The 22,092-nt window shown below is 37.6% G+C and overlaps 7 protein-coding genes, 1 non-coding gene and 1 pseudogene across 14 annotated transcripts; 5 read left to right on the top strand and 4 right to left on the bottom strand.

Annotated features, from left to right (window-relative positions):
* The first annotated feature begins 4 nt into the window (after positions 1-4).
* Positions 5-2,121, top strand: LOC9312205 (putative F-box protein At3g52320). The gene is given in 3 exon segments (XM_021025333.1): positions 5-860; positions 863-1,122; positions 1,124-2,121. Coding segments are annotated over 3 exon segments (1,218 nt in total). The 5' UTR covers positions 5-815; the 3' UTR covers positions 2,037-2,121.
* Positions 2,122-2,202: 81 nt separating this feature from the next.
* LOC9313926 lies at positions 2,203-2,706 on the bottom strand (annotated as a pseudogene).
* Positions 2,707-2,764: 58 nt separating this feature from the next.
* Positions 2,765-4,414, top strand: LOC9312204 (putative F-box protein At3g52320). The gene has a single exon (XM_021025332.1). The coding sequence runs from the start codon at positions 3,076-3,078 to the stop codon at positions 4,387-4,389; it is 1,314 nt and encodes a 437-aa protein (XP_020880991.1). The 5' UTR covers positions 2,765-3,075; the 3' UTR covers positions 4,390-4,414.
* A 353-nt stretch (positions 4,415-4,767) lies between these two features.
* Positions 4,768-9,755, bottom strand: LOC9312203 (ABC transporter G family member 27). Of its 6 annotated transcripts, XM_021025322.1 has the most exons (13): positions 9,488-9,755; positions 9,074-9,224; positions 8,560-8,631; positions 8,091-8,467; positions 7,924-7,997; positions 7,121-7,356; positions 6,878-7,033; positions 6,583-6,766; positions 6,186-6,494; positions 5,806-6,093; positions 5,438-5,722; positions 5,260-5,367; positions 4,768-5,106 (listed from the first exon to the last, which is right to left on the bottom strand). In XM_021025322.1, the coding sequence occupies exons 4-13, from the start codon at positions 8,458-8,460 to the stop codon at positions 4,879-4,881; spliced, it is 2,238 nt and encodes a 745-aa protein (XP_020880981.1). In that variant the 5' UTR covers positions 8,461-8,467; positions 8,560-8,631; positions 9,074-9,224; positions 9,488-9,755; the 3' UTR covers positions 4,768-4,878. The 6 variants fall into 6 exon arrangements, with proteins under 6 accessions (XP_020880981.1, XP_020880983.1, XP_020880982.1 ...); XM_021025324.1 differs by lacking the exons at positions 8,091-8,467; positions 8,560-8,631; positions 9,074-9,224; positions 9,488-9,755 and adding exons at positions 7,510-7,576; positions 7,670-7,845; XM_021025323.1 differs by lacking the exons at positions 8,091-8,467; positions 8,560-8,631; positions 9,074-9,224; positions 9,488-9,755 and adding an exon at positions 7,510-7,845.
* Positions 9,756-10,373: 618 nt separating this feature from the next.
* On the bottom strand, positions 10,374-12,260 carry LOC9312202 (ATP synthase subunit d, mitochondrial). The gene is made up of 5 exons (XM_002876088.2): positions 11,839-12,260; positions 11,350-11,431; positions 11,066-11,130; positions 10,874-10,960; positions 10,374-10,749 (listed from the first exon to the last, which is right to left on the bottom strand). Exons 1-5 carry the CDS (start codon positions 12,007-12,009, stop codon positions 10,648-10,650), a joined length of 507 nt encoding a protein of 168 aa, XP_002876134.1. The 5' UTR covers positions 12,010-12,260; the 3' UTR covers positions 10,374-10,647.
* Positions 12,261-12,323: 63 nt separating this feature from the next.
* LOC9313925 (protein IQ-DOMAIN 1) lies at positions 12,324-14,875 on the bottom strand. Its single transcript, XM_021025549.1, has 7 exons — positions 14,616-14,875; positions 14,411-14,517; positions 14,167-14,261; positions 13,763-14,059; positions 13,449-13,664; positions 13,168-13,287; positions 12,324-13,078 (listed from the first exon to the last, which is right to left on the bottom strand). Exons 3-7 carry the CDS (start codon positions 14,233-14,235, stop codon positions 12,497-12,499), a joined length of 1,284 nt encoding a protein of 427 aa, XP_020881208.1. The 5' UTR covers positions 14,236-14,261; positions 14,411-14,517; positions 14,616-14,875; the 3' UTR covers positions 12,324-12,496.
* Positions 14,876-15,821: 946 nt separating this feature from the next.
* TRNAP-AGG lies at positions 15,822-15,893 on the top strand. The gene has a single exon. It is a non-coding gene; the product is annotated as a tRNA-Pro (tRNA).
* A 2,629-nt stretch (positions 15,894-18,522) lies between these two features.
* Positions 18,523-20,198, top strand: LOC9313923 (putative F-box protein At3g52320). Of its 2 annotated transcripts, none has more exons than XM_021024002.1 (2): positions 18,523-18,761; positions 18,864-20,198. In XM_021024002.1, the coding sequence occupies exon 2, from the start codon at positions 19,324-19,326 to the stop codon at positions 20,080-20,082; it is 759 nt and encodes a 252-aa protein (XP_020879661.1). In that variant the 5' UTR covers positions 18,523-18,761; positions 18,864-19,323; the 3' UTR covers positions 20,083-20,198. The 2 variants fall into 2 exon arrangements, with proteins under 2 accessions (XP_020879661.1, XP_020879662.1); XM_021024003.1 differs by having other exon boundaries at positions 18,523-18,651; positions 18,864-20,195.
* Positions 20,199-20,336: 138 nt separating this feature from the next.
* Positions 20,337-21,896, top strand: LOC9313922 (general transcription factor IIF subunit 2). The gene is made up of 4 exons (XM_002877808.2): positions 20,337-20,904; positions 21,060-21,128; positions 21,206-21,352; positions 21,464-21,896. Exons 1-4 carry the CDS (start codon positions 20,836-20,838, stop codon positions 21,569-21,571), a joined length of 393 nt encoding a protein of 130 aa, XP_002877854.1. The 5' UTR covers positions 20,337-20,835; the 3' UTR covers positions 21,572-21,896.
* The last annotated feature ends 196 nt before the right edge of the window (positions 21,897-22,092 follow it).

Here is a 22,092-nt window from a genome sequence, read left to right as displayed (position 1 = left end):
CACACACACTATTCCGCGTGTTGGACGTATAGCGATAGTTCAAGGACCACGTAGTTAATGCCGCCCCATCCACCCATAAAGCGAAGATCAACGGTCAGGATCTTTCAAGCATTAAAAGAGGAAAGAATATTTGTTTCTCTATTGTTCGTTTCTGTTAGTTCAGAGTATCTGCAATAGAAAAGATTGGTCTTTTCAGTTTCACCTCCCAAAGTCAAAATATTGCCATAACTTTTTCTTTTAATAGACAAAGTTTGGAACTTTAGGTTTCTTTAAAGATAATGAATATTTTGAGGTCTTGATAATTGAGTCTTAAACTTTTGGGGACTTTCTTAAAACATAGTACTAATTAATAAAATACCCTTGAGAATATGTGGACACGATTGAAAGTTGATAATTTGAAGTGTATTAACATAACTAGCTTAAAGAATAAATAGATTTTTAAAGAGAAAAGAAAAAGAAAGAATATGAAATTCATGATATATATAACATAAGTACAATGGCCCACCGACCAAAAAAAAAGTACAATGGCCCATAACAAATATTTTGGGCCGAGTAGCATAAATTTAGATTGTTTGCATGTTTTTCAAACCGAGCCAAACCCTAAGCAAGCAAGCTTTTTATATAATGCAAAAGCACACTACCTTGAATTGTTTCTCCTTTTTCTTGTTAATAGGAAACTAGGGCATAATATCCTCAACTCTTTGCATCATCAAGTAATCTCATTCTTTAGTCTTTGACAGGGTAACAATGAAACTGTATACAATAAGATCGATTGACATAGGTTTTGGAGATACAACGTAACTCTGTGAACAACTATGGGGTCGTCTTCGAGTGTTGCCGTCGTAAAAGATTTGGGGCAAAGGAAAAAAAGAAAATAAGATACATTAACATAGGTTTTGGAAACAAAACAACTATGATTTCGTCTTTGAGTCTTGCCGTGAGGAAAAAGCAAAAGAAGGAGAGAATAATGGTCTTACCCGAACTCTATGAGGACTTGTTGATCGAGATTCTGATCAGATTACCGATGAAATCTTTGCTGAGATTTAAGTGCGTTTCAAAGCTCTGGCTTTTCATGATCAGATCTCGATACTTGACCAACCTATTCTATAAATCTTGCTCATCACGTCGAATCATCGAGTCATGATGATCACTCTGTCTCTGTGATCGACCAAGATCTAAGCATGCCGATAATGGGAGGCTACTTCTTGAACGCTTGTCGTGGCTTGGTGTGTTTCACAGTTGGGTCAAGAGTGCAAATTTGTAACCTTAACACAAGGCAGCTTGTGGAATTGCCGATTATTCTAACACCTCAAGGAGGAGAAGATTACAATATATGGTACTATTTAGGACACGATCCTGTTCATGACGAATACAAAGTGCTTAGTTTCATTTGGAGGCACAATAGGGAGCAGTGGAAAGTGAGATCAGAACATCATGTGTTGGTACTTGGAGCTGGAGCTTCATGGAAAATGACTCAATGCCACATTCACCATTTTCCTTATTGTCAAGGGATTACCATCAACAGTGTTTTGTACTATGGAGCTTGGACTGATGACAAGAAATGTGTGCTTATGAGTTTTGACTTGAGTTCTGAAGAGTTCAATTTGATTGAATTACCCTATAAAGTTGGCTACCTCCAGAGATCCCCTTGGCCAAGTCTCATGAACTACAGTGGAAAAATAGCTGTTTTTGACTATGTTACTATTTTTTCTGATTGTAGTGTGCGTGTTTGGGTAATTGAAGATGTCAACAAGAGTCAATGGTCACACAAGAAGACTTTTGTTTTGCCTACAGATTTCGCTCAGACATATGACTTTGTGATGGGTGGCACAGGTCACAGTGGCAAAGTTTGGCTTAGAAAGGAAAATCTCTCGTGGAATCAACCCTTACACTTTTTCATTTATGATTTGGTGGGTAATGAGATAACTCGAAAGATTGAAATAAGTCCATCATTACTTGGTAGCTTTAAACAGACTGATTTGTTGTTGCCTACTCTCTGGGATGATACCGAGAGCATCATGTACTTGGAAACCTAAATATAGTTTGTCATTTTGTTTTTACATTCCAAATTATTAAATGGATTTTCAATAAACATCAGGACACATTCTTAAATTCTTTCAGCATTTTTCAACAGCCAGTCGAGTCCTTCATGTAAACCATCACCACAGAATGCACATGAGCTCTGGACATGCCTAGCAAGCGAAAAAAAAAAAATATCATGATGAGAAGAATCAATCCTATTTGCAGAATTAGAAAGGTTTTCTTATATCTTCTTAATTACCAGTTTCTCTGCCAATTTTTATTACGAAGAGAAGTGAGATCAAGCTTGTTACTGATCTCAGAAGCAGACATAGCACCAGGAACTTGATGCTTGTTTCCATATACAAGAACAGCCACATTGTCCGGGACACTCCCTTGTATCTGTTATACAACATTAAAATTATGTGACTTATTGCTCAATGTCTAAAAGACAGGTTTAAAAGTTTGTTAATTACCTCATCAATCACCATGTTAAGAAAATATTTGGCCTCTTCTATTCGATCTCTATCCGTGCTATCGACTACAAACACAAGCCCTGCTATTTCTTGTGCATTATTGATGATTTTCCGGTAGCGTCATGACCAAACAACACTATTATCGGTTCGATTTCTTGGTAAAAACCGGAAAATGGCTTTCCCAAAGACATCCCCATTTTTTTTCCTGGTTTTTGCAACGAAGTTGACTTTGGAATTCACAAGGAGAGGCCTTAAGAGAGAGTTTCAAGGTCATGTGGTTAAAGCTTAAGAGTTAAGAGTTGTCTAAGTCTGTTTCAAGATCCGAGGAATCATTAATTAACATTCGTTTGTAGACAGGTGTGGATGATTTGGGCTCCAGTCAATTTCCCTTGTACCTGCAGTTTTTTGAGCCTATCTAAAACCATGAAATTCAGTTGGGCCAAAAGCTGAGAACAAGCCCAACTACAAATGGAAATCATTTTCCTCGTAGGAAAGAGAGAGCAAGGGTTTTACACATAAAGTATGCAGCAGCTTAGCTTGTGAGAGCCGCAACATACAAAACAGAGAGAACAAGTTTGAAATGCAATCTTTTAAGGGACAAGAAAAGTTGGGGCTTTGTTGTGTGTTTCTTGGGTGTTGTATACTCTCCTTCTTTCTGATTCTCAAACCTGTAACAAGGAGAAGAGAAACCTCCACTGAAGCTTGTAATATGGGATCGTCTTTAAGTCTTGTCGTGAGGAAAAAGAAAGAGAAGAAGACTTTGGTGATCTTACCAGAGATCACTGAAGAAATGTTGATCGATATCCTAATCAGATTGCCGGCGAAATCTCTGATGAGATTTAAGTGTGTCTCAAAGATCTGGCTTTCCCTTATCACCTCTCGATACTTCGCCAACCGTTTCCTAATTAAACCTTCACCATCACGTTGTTTTTTCGCGTATCTTGTGGATTGTGAAAATCAGAGAAAGTGTTTGTTGCTCAAATCATCATCATCGAGTCATGATCACTCGGACATATCTGTCTCTGTGATTGACCAACATTCGACCATGCCGGTAATGGGAGGCTACTTCGTGAACTCTGTTCGTGGTTTGTTGTGTTACAGAACTAGGAGAAGAGTGAAAGTTTGTAACCCTAGCACAAGGCAGGTTGTGGAATTTCCCCTAATGAGATCTACCAATGTGTGGCATTGTTTTGAACACGATCCTGTTCATGATAAATATAAAGTGCTTAGCTTAGTTTGGGAGGTCAACAAGGAAGAGAGAGTAGTGAGATCAGAACATCAAGTGTTGGTACTTGGTGATGGAGCTACATGGAGAAACACTCAAAGCCACAACGACACTCCTCATGGTCCTTTTTACCCACACTCGCAAGGGATGACTATTAACGGTGTTTTGTATTATATAGCTTGGACTGATGAAGATAGAGGTGTGCTTGTGAGTTTTGACTTGAGTTCTGAAGAGTTCAATTTGATTGAATTATTGCCCTATGAGAACTTGTCATGCACCAGTCTGATTAACTACCAAGGAAAAGTTGCTACTTGTGAAGATACGCTTCTTTCAAGTGATGGCATTGTGGATGTTTGTGTTCTTGAAGATGCCGACAAGAGTCAGTGGTCGAACAAGAAGACTTTTGTTTTGCCTGTTTCTCAGATGAATTTCGTCCATGGAGACCGGTTGGTGATTGGTGGCACTAGAGACAGTGGTAAGGTTTTGTTGACAAAGGAAAATCTCAAGCCGAATGCACCCGCACTCTTTTTCATTTATGATTTGGAGAGGAATGAAATTACACGAAGAATTGAAATAAGACCATCATTACGTGATAGCTTTAAGGAGACCAATAAGTTTCTCATAGTTTTTTGGGAACACATTGATAGCATCATGTATTTGAAAACCTAAAACATTGATAGACTCTTTTTTTTTTTTTTTGCTAAGAAAACATTTGATAGACTCAATGCCATATTCCTCATCTTCCTTTTCAAACATTGATAGATTTTTGGGTTCTTGAAGATGCTGACAAGAAGACTATTGATTTGCATGTTTGTAAGATGAATTTTTTTTTTTTAATGGTTATCGGTTGATGATGGGTGGCCCTAGTCACAGTGACAAGGTTTTGTTGATAAATGCACATCTCAGTCCAAATCAACCCGTTTCGTTTATGGTTTGGCGAGGAATGAGATAACTCGAAGGATTGAAATAAGGCCATCATTACCTGGTAGGTTTAAGAAGAGATTTTGGTTGCGGTCAACTTTTTGGGGTGATATTGAGAGCATCATGTATTTGGAAACCTAGATATAGATAGTACGTTATTTTATTATACATTCCAAACCAAGTGGGTAAATGTATAGACAATCAAACACTACAAAGTGTAATGGACAATTTTTGTCTCTAAACGTAAGTTGAAGAGTGGAGCTTCATCCTTCGAAGAGAAATGTAGGCTACGAGACGGTAGCCTATAATCATAGCTACAAGAGCGCTCACTTCCTTAAGCCCACTCTCAATTTCTTCCCCGTTTACGTTTTGCATGATTTCTTCATATTGTACCTTCACAAGGAGCTTGTATGTGTGGTAGTTGAAGGACATGAAACGTATCCAAGCAATAAAAAATGGAACTTTCTGCCATTGAAAACAGTGTGTCAATCATTGCATTAGAGTTGCAAAACTCCTCTATTTATGAATGACAAGGCTTAATTAGAGGCAAACTTATTTAGAACATTCTCATTATAAGAACAATGAACTATGTTGTCCAAGCCTGTTTATAATATTTACCTTCACGAAGTAGCCACCAGCAAGCATAAAAGTCATTACAGTTACTGATGCTAAAGTTGTTGCCTTCTTCAGGTCCATTAAGCTCGCCCCTATTGCTAATCCAAGTCCCTAAAACAACATTGTCATTATTAGTTGTTAGCATTTTTTGTTCAACATGTCCTTTGTTTTATGTCCATACCTGAGCTGCAACAATGCATAGGAAGACCGTGAGCACACTTAGGAAAAAGGATTCAGCTCTTAATCTCAATCCAGCCATGAAATATACAACAACTAGGAAAAGCACAGGTAATATCAAGTCAAGTGGCAGGTCGCTTGTGGTTCTAGCCACAAAATATGCACTTAATCTATACATATTTGACTCTCGTTCCTTGCTCAGCATTGCTCTCTCTTGAGGAAATGTGAAGATCGCCGTGAATACCGGAAAGAATCCCCAGAATACGGCAATAAAGAAGAGTAGCCCTACCTGAGATGCAGAGAGAGTTCCAACTTTTAAGGCAATAGACAACCAATTACAACTAATTCTAGACCATAAATATGTATCTATACCTGATCTTGTAGGCCTTTGGGATGTTGAATGTCTGATTGCCACCAGAGCAAACCTAAGATGATAGCAGTGGAGAGAACTTGAGTGACTCTTAACCAGCTGAAATAGTCATGTCTCCGTTCTTTGATTCCCCTTAAGGAAAGTAAACAATACTGTTCCCACCAGCTTAATCCCCATTCACGTTTGGGGCAAGTTATCATCAATTTAACTTCTTCATCAAGAGGAACTGGGGTCATAAGTTTCATCTTTTCCATGATTGCAATCTGTGTCTTGTAAGCTTCTTCAAGATACTGTGTTTCAGCATCAACATCACAGTTAGCATTTATTACATATAGCTCTAAACGAATTCGTGATATGTAAAGGTATCTCATCCTTGTCTCACCTCATATACAACTGTAGGACTTGGCTTGGAAGATCCCATCTCGCTGCAAGAATTTCCCATCTTCATTTTCTCTTTAAGAGTTGAGGGTATGGAAATATCGTTCATGTTTCCATTAGCTAAGTCCAGTAAGAACTCTGCTGGGTTCATGGCGAGTAGAGGAGAACATCCTATGGAAGAGAAATAAGACATTGCTTCTGATGCTTTGCCAAAGTAAAGCAAGCTTCCTCTGCTGAGTACAACCAGCTTGTCAAATCTATGGAAGAGCCTACTAGACGGTTGGTGGATTGTTGTTACAATAGTTTTTCCCGCCTGCATGCCAACAAATAAGAACTTGGATATGGTCAAATCCATTAAAAAAAAAAACATGATTTGGGGCTGTAAAGAGTGGATGTCTTACCTTTGCTATACTTTGTAGCATCTGAACAATCTTAAGAGCGGTAGTAGAGTCCAAACTAGAGGTGGGTTCATCAAGGAGAAGAAGTGAAGGATTAGTCATGATTTCATTCCCAATACAAACCCTTTTCCTCTCCCCACCTGAGACACCGCGTACAAATGACCCTCCAATCATTGTGTCTTGGCACCTAAAACAATAATAGTCGCAATCTTCTAATTAGGTTTCATTCTTAAGATTTAGATTTACCATAAGAGAAAGTTCCTAAGTTGTTAGACGGTAGTAGTAGAGGATAATGTACCTTTCCAATCCAAGCTCTTGTATCACACTAACAGCTCTTTGTTCCTTCTCCTGCTTTGTGAGAGTTTTAGGAAGACGTAAAAGAGCTGTGTAGGTCAGTGTCTCTTTTACAGTTAAGTGAGGAAACAGAACATCATCTTGAGTCACAAATCCGATCCTGCCATGGTGCTTTCCCGTGTCAACTTTACACTTATATATGCATCTACATATTCATCAAGAGACCACGCTGGAATCTTCTTATTACCTGGTTTTCAAGTGCTTAGAATATGGCTTATCATTATAGCTAACGAACCCACGGATGTTTTGCTGATTAAACCTGCCACCAAGCGCATTAAGTAGTGTAGTTTTGCCACTTCCAGAAGGTCCCATGAGAGCTAGAAGCTCCCCTGGATATGCTGAACCACTAATTCCATTCAAGATGCTCTTTTCTGATGAAGATGTCATTCCTTTGGTCGTTACCTTGTATGTGATATCTATGAACTGCATAGCACATAAAAATAATTGATTTGGTCACTAAGTTTTACTTGTAAATGTTCCTATATGACAAGATTTTCAAGAAAACCATTATTTTTCCAGAGAAATATGACTAGAATTCTCTCTGATTTATACAAGACAATACCAATATAACCATACCCTTTTGGTCCAGCGTGAAGCTCTGCTTCACATGTTGCCGATAACCAGTAAATGGTAGATGAGCCTCCTAAGCTTGACATTTGGGTACCAAAGTTAGACTAACAAAGAAGGCAAACAGAGGTTTCCAAATGTCTTAATGCAATGATGAAGATTATTCTACTTGTAAAATTTATGGATTTCTTCTTTATGGGAGAAATGGCGAATTCTTGTTTAGGAAACATCATATGAGTTACAACAGACCCATTGAAGTTTGGACTGACCAATGGCAGCAAAATTTAATATATTTCTATGGACTTTTGGGTGTTGATGGTTTAATTACATTATCTCCATCAGTGCCTGCGTTCAAATAGAGATATCATAGTGATCAATTTCCCATGTTTCCCATAAAATCATCTATCCACGGAGATGGGTTACCTTAAGATATATCGGAAAGGTTGGTTCTGCCTGAAACTTGACCACAGTACTAGTTGCTGCTTCAATATCTTCCACTGCAACATGAATGATAACAGAACAAGAACCCAATAAACTTCAAAGTTAACATCAAGACTTCAATCAGTTGCCGTGTGTAATGGTTTTCTTACAGATATCGTCATTGCTACATTGCTCTGAAGCAATAATCTCTTCATGTGGCACGGTGAAGCCAGTGAAAGAGAAGGAAAGTCCAAGGGAAGCACTGGAGGCTCGGCTAAGAGCAGCACCACCAGTGAGACTACCAAGGTCAAGAGCAGGGTGTGCACTCTTGGCCTTCCTTATGTGTGTGTTCCTTCTGTTTTTGTGGCTGCCACTGTGGCTCGGCGATGATAATGTCTTTGCCCTCACATGCTGCTTGTTCCCATGGCTGCTACCGTCATCGTTGCTAAAATCAAGTGAAGTAGACTTAAGAGCTTCTGCAAGTGTCTCAGATTTGGCCTTGACCAAGCCTGATGATGATGATGAGGTTCCCATTTCCATATTGTTTCTGTACGTTTCAGAATCAAAAGGCCAAAAGAATTGATATTTGTTGAACCATTAATTGAGTGAACTAGACTCATTAAAAGGGTTACAAGTTACCTTGTGTTGAGGTATTGGGAAGCTCCCTGTTGTGTTGTGTTGTTTTGTTTGGAGCTTGGACACACACATCACCTATTTATAGAGTTGGGAATGGGAGAGTAAGTTAGATGAATGTACGGTAATATACCCTCCAAAATGGATTGATTTACATGCTAAACCCTTTGGCCTTAGACACGTGATAGATATGAGAGCAAGACCTACGAGCTAATATCTGGCTCATGCATTTTACAGATACATGTTTAACTTTAAAGAGGAAATTGGTCTTATCTCCCTATCTTCTTTGATATAGTTATTAGCAAAAGGCCAAAACCTGACTTTCGGTTCAACAAAGAGGGTAGGAGAAGAGCACGTGGATCTTGATTCTTTTTGACCAATAAAGATTTTTCTTTCTACTTGCTACCAAGCATTATACACTAAGCACATAGCTAACAAATATTGGTTTCGTGTAATTATTCAAGCAGTAACATGAACTCTATATTGACAAAAGCCAAAAAAGAGGGTTTCAGTTTCTTACCAAAGTTTTCACTTTGCTCTAGATTCCAACCCTTTTCGTGGACAAATGTTATATGTTGGTTTCTTAACTCTCACCAATCTAGCCAATAGCCATAGCCTTCAAAGCAAGTAAACTTTTGTTCCTATCCGAATACAAAGATGTTCATTCCCATCTGCAGATTACCAAAATCAGAGTTCCCATAGACAATCTCAAAGCACCAAAGTACATGATTAATTTCCGACATGGGTTTCTTAGAAGCTGTATAAAATCACACACAATAAGCTGATTTTCAATAAACAGGTAAAAAAAAAAAAAAAAAAAAAAACACAGCATACTACAGGACCTTATAGAGAGACTTAACGGGAAAACAGAAATAGCAATCGATTATAGTAAGTAATCCTCTATGAACGGTACAGAATCAAAGACCTCACTCACCTTTGATAACCGCATACAAGTTCGTGAACTTTCTATGGTTGCGCAAAGCTCCATCAAGTAAGCTCTCTACTTGAGCCAGAAGCATACCATCCCTCACGCGCTACAATGTGTATGATGATTATTTTTTAGAAATGGATACAGAGTAATTGCAGAAATTAGCATTGTGTCTTGAAGAAGAAAGGTTTTGGTTTTGAGAAGAGGTACTGGGATGTGTTTCTGGGTCAAGAGAAATTTTCTAAAACCCGGTTCAAGTTAAACCAGAGTTGGTTTACATTTGTCTTTGTTTTAGCCCTTGTTTGAAAAATCGCTAGGCGCTAGTCGGGCGCTCGGCATGGGCCTAGCGATTAATCGGAAAATCGGATTAAAATCGGGGATTAATCGGGGATTAGTTTTAGGGTTATTTTAATATTTTTAAAACATATTAATCCAATATTATTTTTAAAATTGCAGTAAACACATAAAATGTATTTTTGAGACAAATATTTATGATTTTTATTAAAATATGAACATAAATTATTGTAAAACATTACAAACTCCCAATTCAAATGATTGAATAACAAAAATAAAAAGTTTTTTTATACTGGCAATCTAAAAATAATCGGGGTATGTAAGATTAGGCGGGGAATAATCGGATTAGGCGGGGAATAATCGGATTAGGCGGAGAGTAATCGGGTGACTGATTTCTTTAAGGGATTAGTCATTAATCGAGGCGGACAGGGTGGGCCTAGCGATTAAGCGGGGAGTAATCGGGTCTAGGCGGGGATTTTTAGAACAGGGGTTTTAGCTTTGCACTGAATTGGTCAACTGATGATACCCAAAAAGTCAATAAAAACATCACATTTTTACTATGTTTAATACTTGTTAGCTAAGAGAGGAAATGCAACAATGACGAGTCAGAGCCTTCTTCATTCCTTGACAACGATAAAATTGATGAGATCTTTTCACTCTCATTATTCACTGAAGAACGAAACGAAACAATTTATGAAATTGATAACTATAACCAAATGGGTTTATCTTCCTTGGAATGAAGATCTCAACACTGGTTAAGTGAATGGTGTACTTATTATTGTTATGATTGGCTCACAAAATCACAGTAAGGGAACAGAGAAAGAGAAAGAGAAAGAGAGTTTTTGTTCCAGGCCGGAGATGGAGAAACATGATCAGTATCCCCAGTTGTCATTACGGATTTCGTCATCAAACTTCTTTTTGAGTTCTGGGTGCTTCTCAAAGTACTCATCTGCAGTCATGGTGCTGAGCTTTTTCTGATTTACACCAACACATAGAAACAACCATGATCATTATATCAGAAATCTTGAGTTCAAACAAAAATACACAGCAAACTCGACAAACTTCATAAAGAAGGATTTGTTTTTTTAGGTTACTTACGCTAATCTCTTGGACGTCAGCAATTTCTTTCTCCAACCGTTCAGACTCCTGAAGCGATTTCGCTTCAGCTTCTTTCAGTTCCACCAACTAGATATAGCATGAAACATGGCACACGAGAAAAAAAAAACACTATGTTAACTGAAAAGACCTTGTCAAAATTGTAAATAATCGGGTGTCTCAGCTATAACTCACCAAAGCATCAAACTTTGGCTTGTATTCAGGAGTAACTTTGTCAACGTACTTTGGAATCTCAATGCCTGCAGCAAACAAAAAACAGCAATAAGAGATGCAGTTGAGTTTCTTATAATCTACTTTGATATATCTCCACAATCAAATAGGAAAATAACAAGTATGGGAACTTTCAGCTTCAGCCCTCTTATAAATAAAGAGTTGCACTAAATTTTCAAGACTACACAAACACTCACAAGTTTCATTAGAAGACAGGCTAAAATTGCAGAGAAAATAAAACAACTTACTGTCATAAGCTTCCTTGTACTTGTCAACAATGCCAGCACCAATACCCTTCCTGTAGTAATCCCAATCTATGGGTTCAGGTTCCTGGATTAAAAATCAACCAAAAACAACAATCACTCCACAACCCAAGACATAAAACAAGAATTAGGGCATGAAAGATCTCTTTGGAATTGGAATTTAGTGAACTAATCATAGTACACATGGACACAATTCCACATTTCAAATGAATCAATAAACAAAGATCAATCACAATGTTCTCTGAGTAAACACGTCTTAAGGAAATAGATCTTAACATATATCTGGATCAATCAACTATGAGAACAACAACAACATCAACAAAAAAACGAGTGTCACCAACAAAAATCTGATAATCGTAAAAATTCGTGAATGAATCACCTGATCCAGAAATCGAAATGATAAAGATCTAAAAAGTCTAAACCCAGCAACAGTGAGAAAATCAGATCAAGAGAGGGGGAAATCGAAAATAGAACCTGACTAAATTTGGTCTGGAGCTGCGTGTTAACCTCATCGAAAGCACGACGAAGGTTAGAGAACTCTCTACGAGCCTCATCGGTAACGAGGACCTTAGCCATACCATCCCAATCGATAGTCCTTGAAGCTTTGAAAGCCACATCCGCGATTTTCTTACCGGCTCCGCTCATTTTTCTCGATCTTCGCTCACAAATTTTACCCCAAAATACACACTGACGAATGCGAAGAAGAAGAAGAAGTAAAAACGTCGTCTGATCCGACCAATGAAAGAAAGCCCTAGAATCCCTATAAGGCTTACAGGCCCTTTTATTTCTCTTTATTCCCACTTTAACCCCTTTATTATTTATTTGATCTATAAACACCCCTATTAAGTTTCATACTGGTTTTATGTTTTAGATTACTTTTAGGTTTTAGCAACAAATCTGTAAGGAACTCAGATATCATTTAGCAAATCATCAATCTTGCTTATATTTGTCTCTTCATCAATACAAATATGTTAACCAATTAAAACAAAATCAAACAAATAATTAAGTTTGTAGTAGTCAAAAAAACAAATACATAACAGAATCTTCTCTGAATTCACCTCTGCACCAGACTTTTGCCTAATCAACAATGTCATATATAAACTATATATCCATTCCTCTGAAAGTCTTATGCTTAAGCAAGATTAGTATCTTTCTTAGTAAGATTGCTCTCCAGCTTCGGTGGACCTGAAAACCGTCTTACAGTCTTAGGAGATCCCGAGAAGCAAAGCCGTTTTTTCGCTGTCTTCTCTGAGCTTAGAGGACTAAGGTTTGAGAATCGAGCTCTTGCTTTGGCGGCTTGTGTAGGCGCCATGTAGCCTGGAACTGACTGAGAGAAACTACTGGTGAAGCTTTCATCGTCTCTAGTTGATGGAATTGATCCACAAGTGCTATGCCTACGGTTGCAAGGTTGTTCTGATTGGATACTCAACATGCTGTTTGAGTCTTCACTTGGGACTTGCCTCACTCTGGGGCTTGACCCTCTTCGACTATTTGGTGTCTTTCCTCTTGCTGAAAGGTTTTTGCCACGGGGAACCATCTCAGACATGGCGCGGCTAGAAGACTCTTTGTCAGCATTATCTGGTGTGAGTATGACTGACTGGTTTTCGTTTGGCCGAGCAGCCATCCAACGTTCGAGCCAACTCCAACCCCAATGTGGATTGTTAGGGTCCATGAATGTCTGAGAACCCATTTTAGATGAGTTTTTCCACGTATTCTGCATATTAACAAGTCTCACCATTTTGAGATGCATAATTCTTCTGTTGTAAAAAGAAACTAGAGTAAAATAGAAAACTAGACTGATACCTGATGCGTGAAGGCGTATGCAAGCGCTCTCTCTCTTCTCATTGTTGCTACTTGCTTGTTCAACATGTTTGCTTCAACTTTCTCCCGCGACAGGGTACTATCATTCCAATTTTCTCCAGTCTATTTCACAAAACGTAATACAATCTTTAAGTTTGTAGCAAGAAACAAACTCTTTACATACAATCTTTAAGATCACATTGTGAATTTCTTAAGTATCCGAGATCAAGAAAGAAGCCAAGTTTGTTCTAAAACTATACACATCTTTGTAAGGATTTGCTTACCTTATCAAAATCTTTATTGTGTTTTTGTTGGAGCTGCCGTGTTAAAGCCTGCTTATCCTCAGACAATCGGTGCCTCCTCTCACGAATCTGAGATTGTACTCTAGCTAGTGTTTGCATGCTTTGCAATGTTGACGTGGCTTGACGTCTCACACATTTCCCCTGGACTAAAGATTTTAGCCTCACAAGACCTCTCAACGCATGCAATGCTCTTCTTGCCTAATAAAGGGTAACCAAAAAGTATGAACTTTGTTCCATTAGTTAGCAAATCCACCTTAATAGTTACTAGACTTGAAAATGTGAAACAAAAACGATACCATATATCCTCTAAATGCTGTCTGAATCTTGATAGCGGCGATCTCTTCCTTTGATTTCCCGGGGAAACGTGATAATGCAGAGAGACGAACAACTTCAGCAGCAGCTTGAGCAGCAGCAACGGCTGCCTCAGCAGCTGCAGCAGTTGCAATAGCCACAGAGTAAGCATGTCTGCTCTGCTGCTCCTCAATCTCCTTAAGTTTTGCGTCTTTGACAGTACGAGGAGAATCTGCTTCACCAGAATTGGTAACATCCAACTTCTTGGATTTACCAAACCATTTCTTGGCCTTATGTGGCTTCTAATGGATTCAAAACAATACCATTTTCAATTACATCAAAGACATAAACAAGCATTTGTCTTGATGGATATAAATAACCAAAAAATGTGTATAATCTATCAAAAGACCTGATCTTTCTTTTGTTTTGGTTCTGGACTTAAGGCTTTCTTCACAGCTGAAAACCAACTTTTACCCATTTCTTAGTTTCTTCTTTTCAAAGTATCTGCAAATGCAAATCACAGAGGTATATATTGTTCAGTTAAGCCTAAGATTCATCAAGACTTAATCTTTTAATCTGAAACCAGAACTTTAGGGGAAACATTGATACATGAATACAAAATCAGAGCTTTAAATGGAATGTAAAAAACTCACAGATTAGAAATCAAGCTCGGATCTTCTTGAACAGAGAGAGCAACCAAAGTTTTTTTTGAAGGACAAAAATACTCGGAGAAAAAACCAAACCCTTGAAGACTCAGAATCTGAGAGAAAAATAAATTCAGTTTCCAAAGATGCAATAAAAGACAAAGAAACACATAGGGACACTTGTGTAACTGACTAGTATACTTGTGTAACTTACACTTGGGAAGTGACAATTATTGAAACCCGGAAGAGAAATCCAAAGAATAAAAAATAAAAAAAAAATTCTAAGAACGACCAAAAGTTAAGTCTTTGTTAGGATTCAGACAAGAAAGATAAATGTGTAAGAATGATTAAGGGATCTCTCTCTGGTACAAGAAAATCTGGTAGAGAGAAAGAAGGAAGAAACAGATCTTGAAGAAGAAGAGGTCCAAGGGAATGAAACAGTGCCCGTGACAAAAGGTTATATATAAAAAGTATAAAATAGACCTTTTCTTCATAGTTGGCCTTATTATTATATTTACCTACATTTTTATTAGTTTTAAAAACTTTTGTTGTTCGGTTGCTTTCAACTTCAAGTGTCCCTTGTGTAACGAACTGGTATTTGTTTTGAGTGATTGGTAGGTTTATTTAAAGGTCAATCAAATTTGGTAATACAGTGAACATGAACTTTTATATTTCCAGACTAATGTATAAGAGTTTTTTTTTCACTGTTATATTCTTCTTCTTCTTTGGTTTGTATTAGTCAAGTTTGAGATATGATGCGGCATGGCAATTGAAGAAGAAGAAGTGGAATGCACGTTTTGTCGGTGGTTGGACTATAAAACTACCTTATCCTTTTGTTCAAGCGTGTTTGTTTACATAATCAAGTACATAAACTAATTAAATTGACATATGAGAAATGTGTTTTTTAGGATGGATGTGTGAGACATTTGTTTTGATGTTTCTAAACTTTCATCGAATTGATTTGTTTGATTGGAGGACTAACCAGAATTCAGAAACATATCGAAACCCAGTTAGGCTACAGAGAATCAATTAATATCCATGAACTGAATTTAATATACAACTTTTTCTAGTTTAATTTTCAGAATTAATGTATAACATATCCAAGATTTTTTTTTTGATAAACAAAACTATGTTTGCGTTTGTATTAATTTTCAGAATGAGAGAGGCTCGAGTTCAATTCTCAAAGTACTCTTTGGAGAGGATTTGTCGGTTTCATCCAAATAAACGACATGTAGTCCACCAGCTCTGCCATGGCTCTTCAGCTCTCAGGTCCACCACCATAGCCATTTATTTTTCAATTCTTAAGAGTTCTTTTGGAAATTTGTGTGGACTTTTCTTTTGTTGATTGGTTCTGAGAACATTCTTAAACCAACTTAAGATTATGTGCCAAATATTATGTCAACGAAACAATGAAACAAAAGGGCATTTGGTCTAGTGGTATGATTCTCGCTTAGGGTGCGAGAGGTCCTGAGTTCAATTCTCGGAATGCCCCATTTTTATTTGCCCGATTATTATTTTGTCGTTTTGCTTTCTTAAGCCTTTCCACTTTCCAGTTTCCACACCATAAAAAAAAAAAAAAAAAAAAGAGAAGAAAGCCTTTTAACAAATTTTTGTTTTGTTTTGTGTATCAAAAAGAAGGAAGTATTCTTTTGAGATCTTTCTTAGACCATTTACATAGCAGAACTTTTAAGAGTATCAGAAGCCCATTTATTATTTTTAAATAGATCAAACATGTTTTATGGGTCTGATCCGTATCACTCCAGTGAAACTCATGATACTGGGTATCATGTGACGTGGTAGGGCGTGATTGGTCGCGGTATTTCTTTTGCGGACAGAAGAGAAAAAAAAAATCATTTATTCTTTCTCGATGCTTCAGGTCTCCTAGTCCCGTCGTCATATGTCGCCGTGGAGCTTCCGTCGGCGAAGAAGAGATGTCGGTTGGTTACCTCCATTCCTCGGATTTGCAGAACGAGGGGATCTTGATCTCGATCCAAGGTTTAAAGGTATAAATTGCGTTTCTCTCGATTTATGATTCCGTCGAGGCTCACGCAAATCTAGCTTCATGTGATTTGTGGTTCAGATCTAGGGTTTGTGCTTCGTTGTGTTTTTTTCCTGGATTTCACATGGGAAAAAAATGTAGACAGAAACTAATTGAATGAGCTGTCACAAAGCTTGGAATTATTATTCTATAACAGGACAAGCTCGATTCTTGAACCTTTGATTAATTTTTAATGGATTTTCTTCAATTTTTTGAAGGAGATGATGTAGGACATGTATATTTTCCATTGACTTAAACTTAGAAATGGCTATTTTAAGCGTTTTCTTTATAAGGTTATGTATGAATTATGTTTAAATATTTGATCTAAAACCTGTAGAGTTCAGGATTCAAATAAGGATGTGTTTCTTTGTTGAGTCCATGAACTCCATATTTAGTATTCTTAACACCTTTATTGTATCAAGACTGACTAAAAGGTAAAATTTCTAAAAATGTTTCAGAATGTTGTATTAAGCTTGGCTTGCATTAGCATGAAATTGTATTTCTGTGCACTGATTAATTTCCATTTATGCACCAAATCTTTTTGAAAGATTGCTAATTTATTACTATACACTCTACTTTTCTCAAAGCTGGAATCAATTATGAACTTTGACCTAGTTGGTGCATAGTTTAGTGTGTGATATAGCTGTACAAACACATTTCCTCTAGTGATTCTGATTTGGTTAAGACATCTATTGTAGTTACTGCCACTTGCTTTGGCAGGCAAGGGTGTTTTGGTTTGAATTATGGAACTTGTTTTCTGAAATTCTGTTGTTTAGTTTTTCTTTCATGTTACAACTTCCATATGCCTATAAGCACCCTTATCTTTTTTTTTCTGTTTATTCCCCTGCCATGATCTTCTGTCATGATCTATCTCTATGTTTCATGATGGAGCAACAATGTTGATTTTTGGTTTTTGTTTCTTTTGCAGATCACAGAATAATGGTGACTTTCGATGTTGAAAAACTAGTTTCATTCATGGAGGAAAATTTGCTGCAGCTTGAGAACGATATCACCGATTGAAGTAAGGCATCCTTATCTCACTCGCAAAAATTCCATTGTTTCTATGTTGAAAATTCTGTAACTTCTGTTTCTTTTCTTGAGCCAGGTTTTATTTGAATTTTATGTAAATTTGTAAATTCTGTAACTTTTTTTGAATTTTATATTTTATTTTACTTAAGATATTCTACGTTTTTTTTATTGTAATATTATCTTTTGTAATCTTATGTTTTAATATATTAATTTTTGATTTTGCAACTTAAACCGGTATCACCAATGCAAACATATTTAGTAGGAGTATCATAAAAAATCTCAAATAATAAACAAATATTATAAATAATACTAAAAAATTCCTAATGATACTATATGAGTATCACCCATATACATGCTCTTAGGAGTTAGGAACTTAGAGCATGTTTATTGGTGAACTAATGTGGGTATCAGCCCATTTTTAATATTTAAAAAATTGATATTGGACTGAGAATGGGTTGATTCGTCTCACTAAAGTGAGTCTTCTGAACCGACTCATCTCACTACGTGTCACTTGCTGAGTGGGGGAAAAAAAATTGAAGGGAAATTAACTAATCATCTCGTCTTCTCTCTTCTCCTCCTTTCTCTCTCTCAGGCGATGAAGACGAGGACATCATTCAGCCGCAGCTCACTTCCCGAGATCACTGTCATCGTCTTCGTCGTCTTCCTCATCGGGACCTTCTGTTGCGGATGTATCATATGGTAATTGCTACTGTAAAATCAAATTCAAGAATTTCCCACGCCATATCGTTTCTGTTCCCGTTCTGTTTCGAATCGAATCGGAATCCGAACCGGAGACAGAGTCTTGGGGTTGCTCCGGTTACGTTTCAACTGTCGCTGCTTGCTTCAGTCTAAACAAGTTTCAGATTGAAACAAGTCTCAGATTGAAAATTTATAAAAAAAATTTTTTTTTTTTATACCCAATTTTGTTTCACCATTAAACATACAAATTTAACAAAAATCTTATTGAGTATCATTGATTAAACAACTAATTAATTTAATACTAAAAAAAGGCTTATGATACTCATTGGGGTTTATTGATAAACATGCTCTTAGGATAGATGAGTTGTGTTGTGTCTTAGTTACAAGTACAATTTTAGGGTTAACAAGTAGATCTGTCCAAAACAAAACAATGGGGTTGTCTTTTCGTCTTGCCGCCGTGAAGGAGCAGAGCAAGAAGAAGAAGGTACTGTTGGAACTCAATTTTTACACAAGTGGCTCCGGCCAACTTTCCAGCGACTTTTTCGGTGAAGGCCGTCACCGGATTGACCGGATAATGGAGTCTTTGGATTCCTTGTAATGAGCACTATAAGATAGTTTTTCTTAAATCGTCTTTCCAAATCGTTTTCTAAAAGTTCTTTCTCTCTGTTTTCAAATCGGGATTTCGCGGTCCTACAGGTACCACAAGGAGGAGCCAGAAGAAGAAGTAGAAGAATAGTCCTCTTGAAGAAGCCCGATTCGAAATCCTGTGGCTTTGAGAAGATCCCTGAGGATATATTCATGGATATTCTAGCGAGATTGCCGGGGAAACTGGTGACGAGGTTAAAGTGCGTCTCAAAGCTCTGGTCAAACATCATCTCCTCCCGATCTTTCACTAACCTTTTCCTTAAGACTCCGTCACCACGGCGTCTTTTTGCGTATATTATGAACGAGGAAAAACAATCCGAGTTTGCGTTGCTCTCATCATCGCCGGATCCGTACTCGTGCAGGTCTGTCTCTTTACTAGACCAAGATATTAAGATGCAGGGAATCGGAGGTTACATAGTGAACGCTCTTCGAGGCTTGGTCTGTTTCAGAATTGGGACAAGACTGCAAATTTGTAACCTCACCACCAAGCAGCACGTGGAGTTGCTTGCCTATGATAACATCTACCAACATTATTTTTCGGGAGGACGATGGTAATCCGTGGAACTATTTTGGGCACGACTCTGTTAATGATGAATACAAAGTGCTTAGCATAGTTTGGGAGGTGGGCGAGGAAGAGAGAGTTCTCAAATCCGAGCATCAAGTGTTGGTACTTGGTGCTGGAGCTTATTGGAGAAACACTCAAAGCACCATCCCTCCTCCTCCTCATTGTCCTTACACACAAGGTTTCTCCATCAACGGTGTCTTGTATTATGGAGCTTGGTTTGGTAAGAATAGGTCTGTGTCTGTGGTCATGAGTTTTGACTTTGCTTCTGAGGAGTTCACTGTGATCAAATTACCCGTTGATGAAGCTAGCCCGAATCTCATGATCTACGGAGGTAAACTAGCTGTTTTTTATTATTCCACCAAATCTCTTGCGTCTGATGGTAGTGTGGACCTATGGATTATGGAGGATGCCAGGAAATGTATATGGTCAAACAAGAAGTCTTTAGTTTTGCCTATTTCCAAAATGTATTTCGTTAGTTTCTATCACATGAGGATGCAAGGCACGAGCCTCAACAGTGAGGTTAGGTTGACATATGCAAATTTTATGCGTGATCAACCAATACATGTTGTCACTTATGATTTGGAGAGGAATAAGATGACAAGAAGGGTTGAAATAAGCCCATTACGCGACAGATTTGGAGTAACCAAGTGCTTGCAGACGGATTTTTGGGAGGATATCGAGACCATAATGTATTTGGAAACCTAAATGACTATGCCCTAGTCATTAACTTTTAAAGCCTCCATAATTTCACTTTCATTCAATTTTGTTTCGCGTGTATGACTTTTGGGCCACTGTCATTGCAAGATAGTTTTTTTTTTCTTCTCCATTTTAAGTAAATTCGAATAGAAGTGGGACATGGTAACACGTCCTCTGAGACTCCAAAGAATGGACAACAAATTAGGTACTTGTTGAATGTTTTGATTGATATTCAGTGTTTTTGCTCTTGTCATGCAAACCTGCTTTCAGCAAAGCATCTATTCTGGAGCGGGACAGGGAAATTAATTACAACGCTGGTTAATCTTATTTCTTGTGTTTCTTATTTCCATAGTTACATGTCACACGAGGATAATGCAGAGAGTGAATGAGAGATACAATCTGGAAGACCACATGTGATGATTCATATAATTATAATTGTACGAGTCATATAGATATCGTTGCAGTGTAGGACATGGATTGCTTATGTAGTCTAGGACATGCGTTTTGCTGCACATAAGTTTTCTTTTGGCATCTCAGCGCAAGTCAGCAAACATGAAACTTGGAAACAGATAGCTTACATGTTGATCAAAGTGCAGGGGACCCCTCTTTATGTAGCGGGCGGCCAACCAAAGTGCTTTGATCTAGATCATCTAGATTGGGTGAAGAATTCAGCATTGGTCTGTACATATACAATCCAGAAGTGAACCTGATTTTGTTTGACAGTTGTGTAGATTTTCTTCAACAATATTGTTTGTAGGAAAGATGTCAGTAGAAGGGAAGATTAAGAACAAATATGACATGAGGCCTCATAACGAGAACATCGAGAGCTATGTAAGTTTGTGCCGTGAAAGAACAAACAAGTATATGGGCAAAAATAGACAGATCTTTTTTTTGTAAAGATGGTTAAAATCAAATGTGGCAACTTGGAGTTTCAAACAAACCTCTTGTGCATTTTTCAATGATCATGTTTCTGGTTTCTTGACCAGGTCATTGATGATGCCAGAGGAATGCATATGAGGCCAATGCCAGAAATGATAATCCCAACCGCGGCTCCTGTATTTATCTTTCCCAATTGAAACACACACATTACTGTTGCTTAAAGGATCGTGAACAAGTCATTAATTTGTATCAGGAAAAGAAGAAATTGACAAATAGGACATCAGAAATGAAGAGAACAAGAAGGGACCGTAGAGAGATGGAAGAGGTCATGTTTAATCTCTTTGAAAGACAGTCAAATTGGACTCTGAGGCTGCTCATTCAGGAAACTGACCAACCAGAGGTAAGCAGAAGGAAATTACAGACTTTTGTGTAGTACTTGATTAAGAGATTCCATAGAGAGATAAAAAAACAAATACCAAAAATGAAAGTTTGTTTTGCTTATTTGGCGCAGCAATTCCTGAAAGACTTGCTGAGAGATCTTTGCATATACAACAACAAAGGGAGCAACCAAGGAACTTATGAGCTGAAGCCTGAGTACAAGAAAGCCACACAGGAATAGGTTTGGTCAAAAGTGGTTTCAGGTTTTGTTTTGGATAATCTAACTAATAATATTTGATTATCTAGCAAGGTTAAGCTTAATTAGTTACTTTAATTGTAACTCATCTTCATGACTATAATAAGAAAGGAAGCTTTGTTTTTCTTCCTTTGGTGTAACTGATCTTCATGGCTATAATTAGTTTCCTTTGCTTCCTGTTTGGTTTTCTTTTGGTGTGCATTTAATATTCTGCTCTTAATTAAGGTATCTTTCAGTGCTAACTGGAATCTCCAACTGAAGTTTCAGTGCTATCATTTTGTTTTCAATTTGCAGTGATGTGCGTATATTTGGTGGATTTCATATAATGCAGATCGCTTTAAACAAGCCTTCTGGACTTCAAGTATTGCCAGGAGGACTTTTCCAGCAACGGACTGTGTTGACGCAACTGCAGTGGTGTTTTGGTAAAAATGATTCTTACACTGGATCGCGTGAATCACCACACCCTGTCCCTGTACATCGACTGGGTAGAGGAACTTCAGGTTAGT

This window comes from Arabidopsis lyrata (assembly GCF_000004255.2).
Source record: "Arabidopsis lyrata subsp. lyrata unplaced genomic scaffold ARALYscaffold_5, whole genome shotgun sequence".
NCBI lineage: Eukaryota > Viridiplantae > Streptophyta > Magnoliopsida > Brassicales > Brassicaceae > Arabidopsis > Arabidopsis lyrata.
This window is presented reverse-complemented; position numbering and strand designations above follow the sequence as displayed.

Bases quoted from the DNA above. Each gene is read 5' to 3' on its own strand.
- LOC9313923 (XM_021024002.1), top strand. From the start codon at position 19,324: ATGATAACATCTACCAACATTATTTTTCGGGAGGACGATGGTAATCCG.
- LOC9312204 (XM_021025332.1), top strand. From the start codon at position 3,076: ATGCAATCTTTTAAGGGACAAGAAAAGTTGGGGCTTTGTTGTGTGTTT.
- LOC9313925 (XM_021025549.1), bottom strand. From the start codon at position 14,235: ATGGGTAAAAGTTGGTTTTCAGCTGTGAAGAAAGCCTTAAGTCCAGAA. The intron at 13,665-13,762 runs GTATCGTTTTTG...ACCCTTTATTAG, and splicing joins CAGCATTTAGAGGATATATG to GCAAGAAGAGCATTGCATGC. The intron at 13,288-13,448 runs GTAAGCAAATCC...TTTGTGAAATAG, and splicing joins ACAATAAAGATTTTGATAAG to ACTGGAGAAAATTGGAATGA.
- LOC9313922 (XM_002877808.2), top strand. From the start codon at position 20,836: ATGTCAGTAGAAGGGAAGATTAAGAACAAATATGACATGAGGCCTCAT. The intron at 21,129-21,205 runs GTATTTATCTTT...AATTTGTATCAG, and splicing joins TAATCCCAACCGCGGCTCCT to GAAAAGAAGAAATTGACAAA. The intron at 21,353-21,463 runs GTAAGCAGAAGG...TATTTGGCGCAG, and splicing joins AGGAAACTGACCAACCAGAG to CAATTCCTGAAAGACTTGCT.
- LOC9312203 (XM_021025322.1), bottom strand. From the start codon at position 8,460: ATGGAAATGGGAACCTCATCATCATCATCAGGCTTGGTCAAGGCCAAA. The intron at 7,357-7,923 runs GTAACCCATCTC...TGTGCTATGCAG, and splicing joins CCTTTCCGATATATCTTAAG to TTCATAGATATCACATACAA. The intron at 7,034-7,120 runs GTAATAAGAAGA...GCACCATGGCAG, and splicing joins TCTAAGCACTTGAAAACCAG to GATCGGATTTGTGACTCAAG.
- LOC9312202 (XM_002876088.2), bottom strand. From the start codon at position 12,009: ATGAGCGGAGCCGGTAAGAAAATCGCGGATGTGGCTTTCAAAGCTTCA. The intron at 11,131-11,349 runs GTAAGTTGTTTT...TGTTTGCTGCAG, and splicing joins GTACAAGGAAGCTTATGACA to GCATTGAGATTCCAAAGTAC. The intron at 10,961-11,065 runs GTGAGTTATAGC...TGCTATATCTAG, and splicing joins AGCCAAAGTTTGATGCTTTG to TTGGTGGAACTGAAAGAAGC.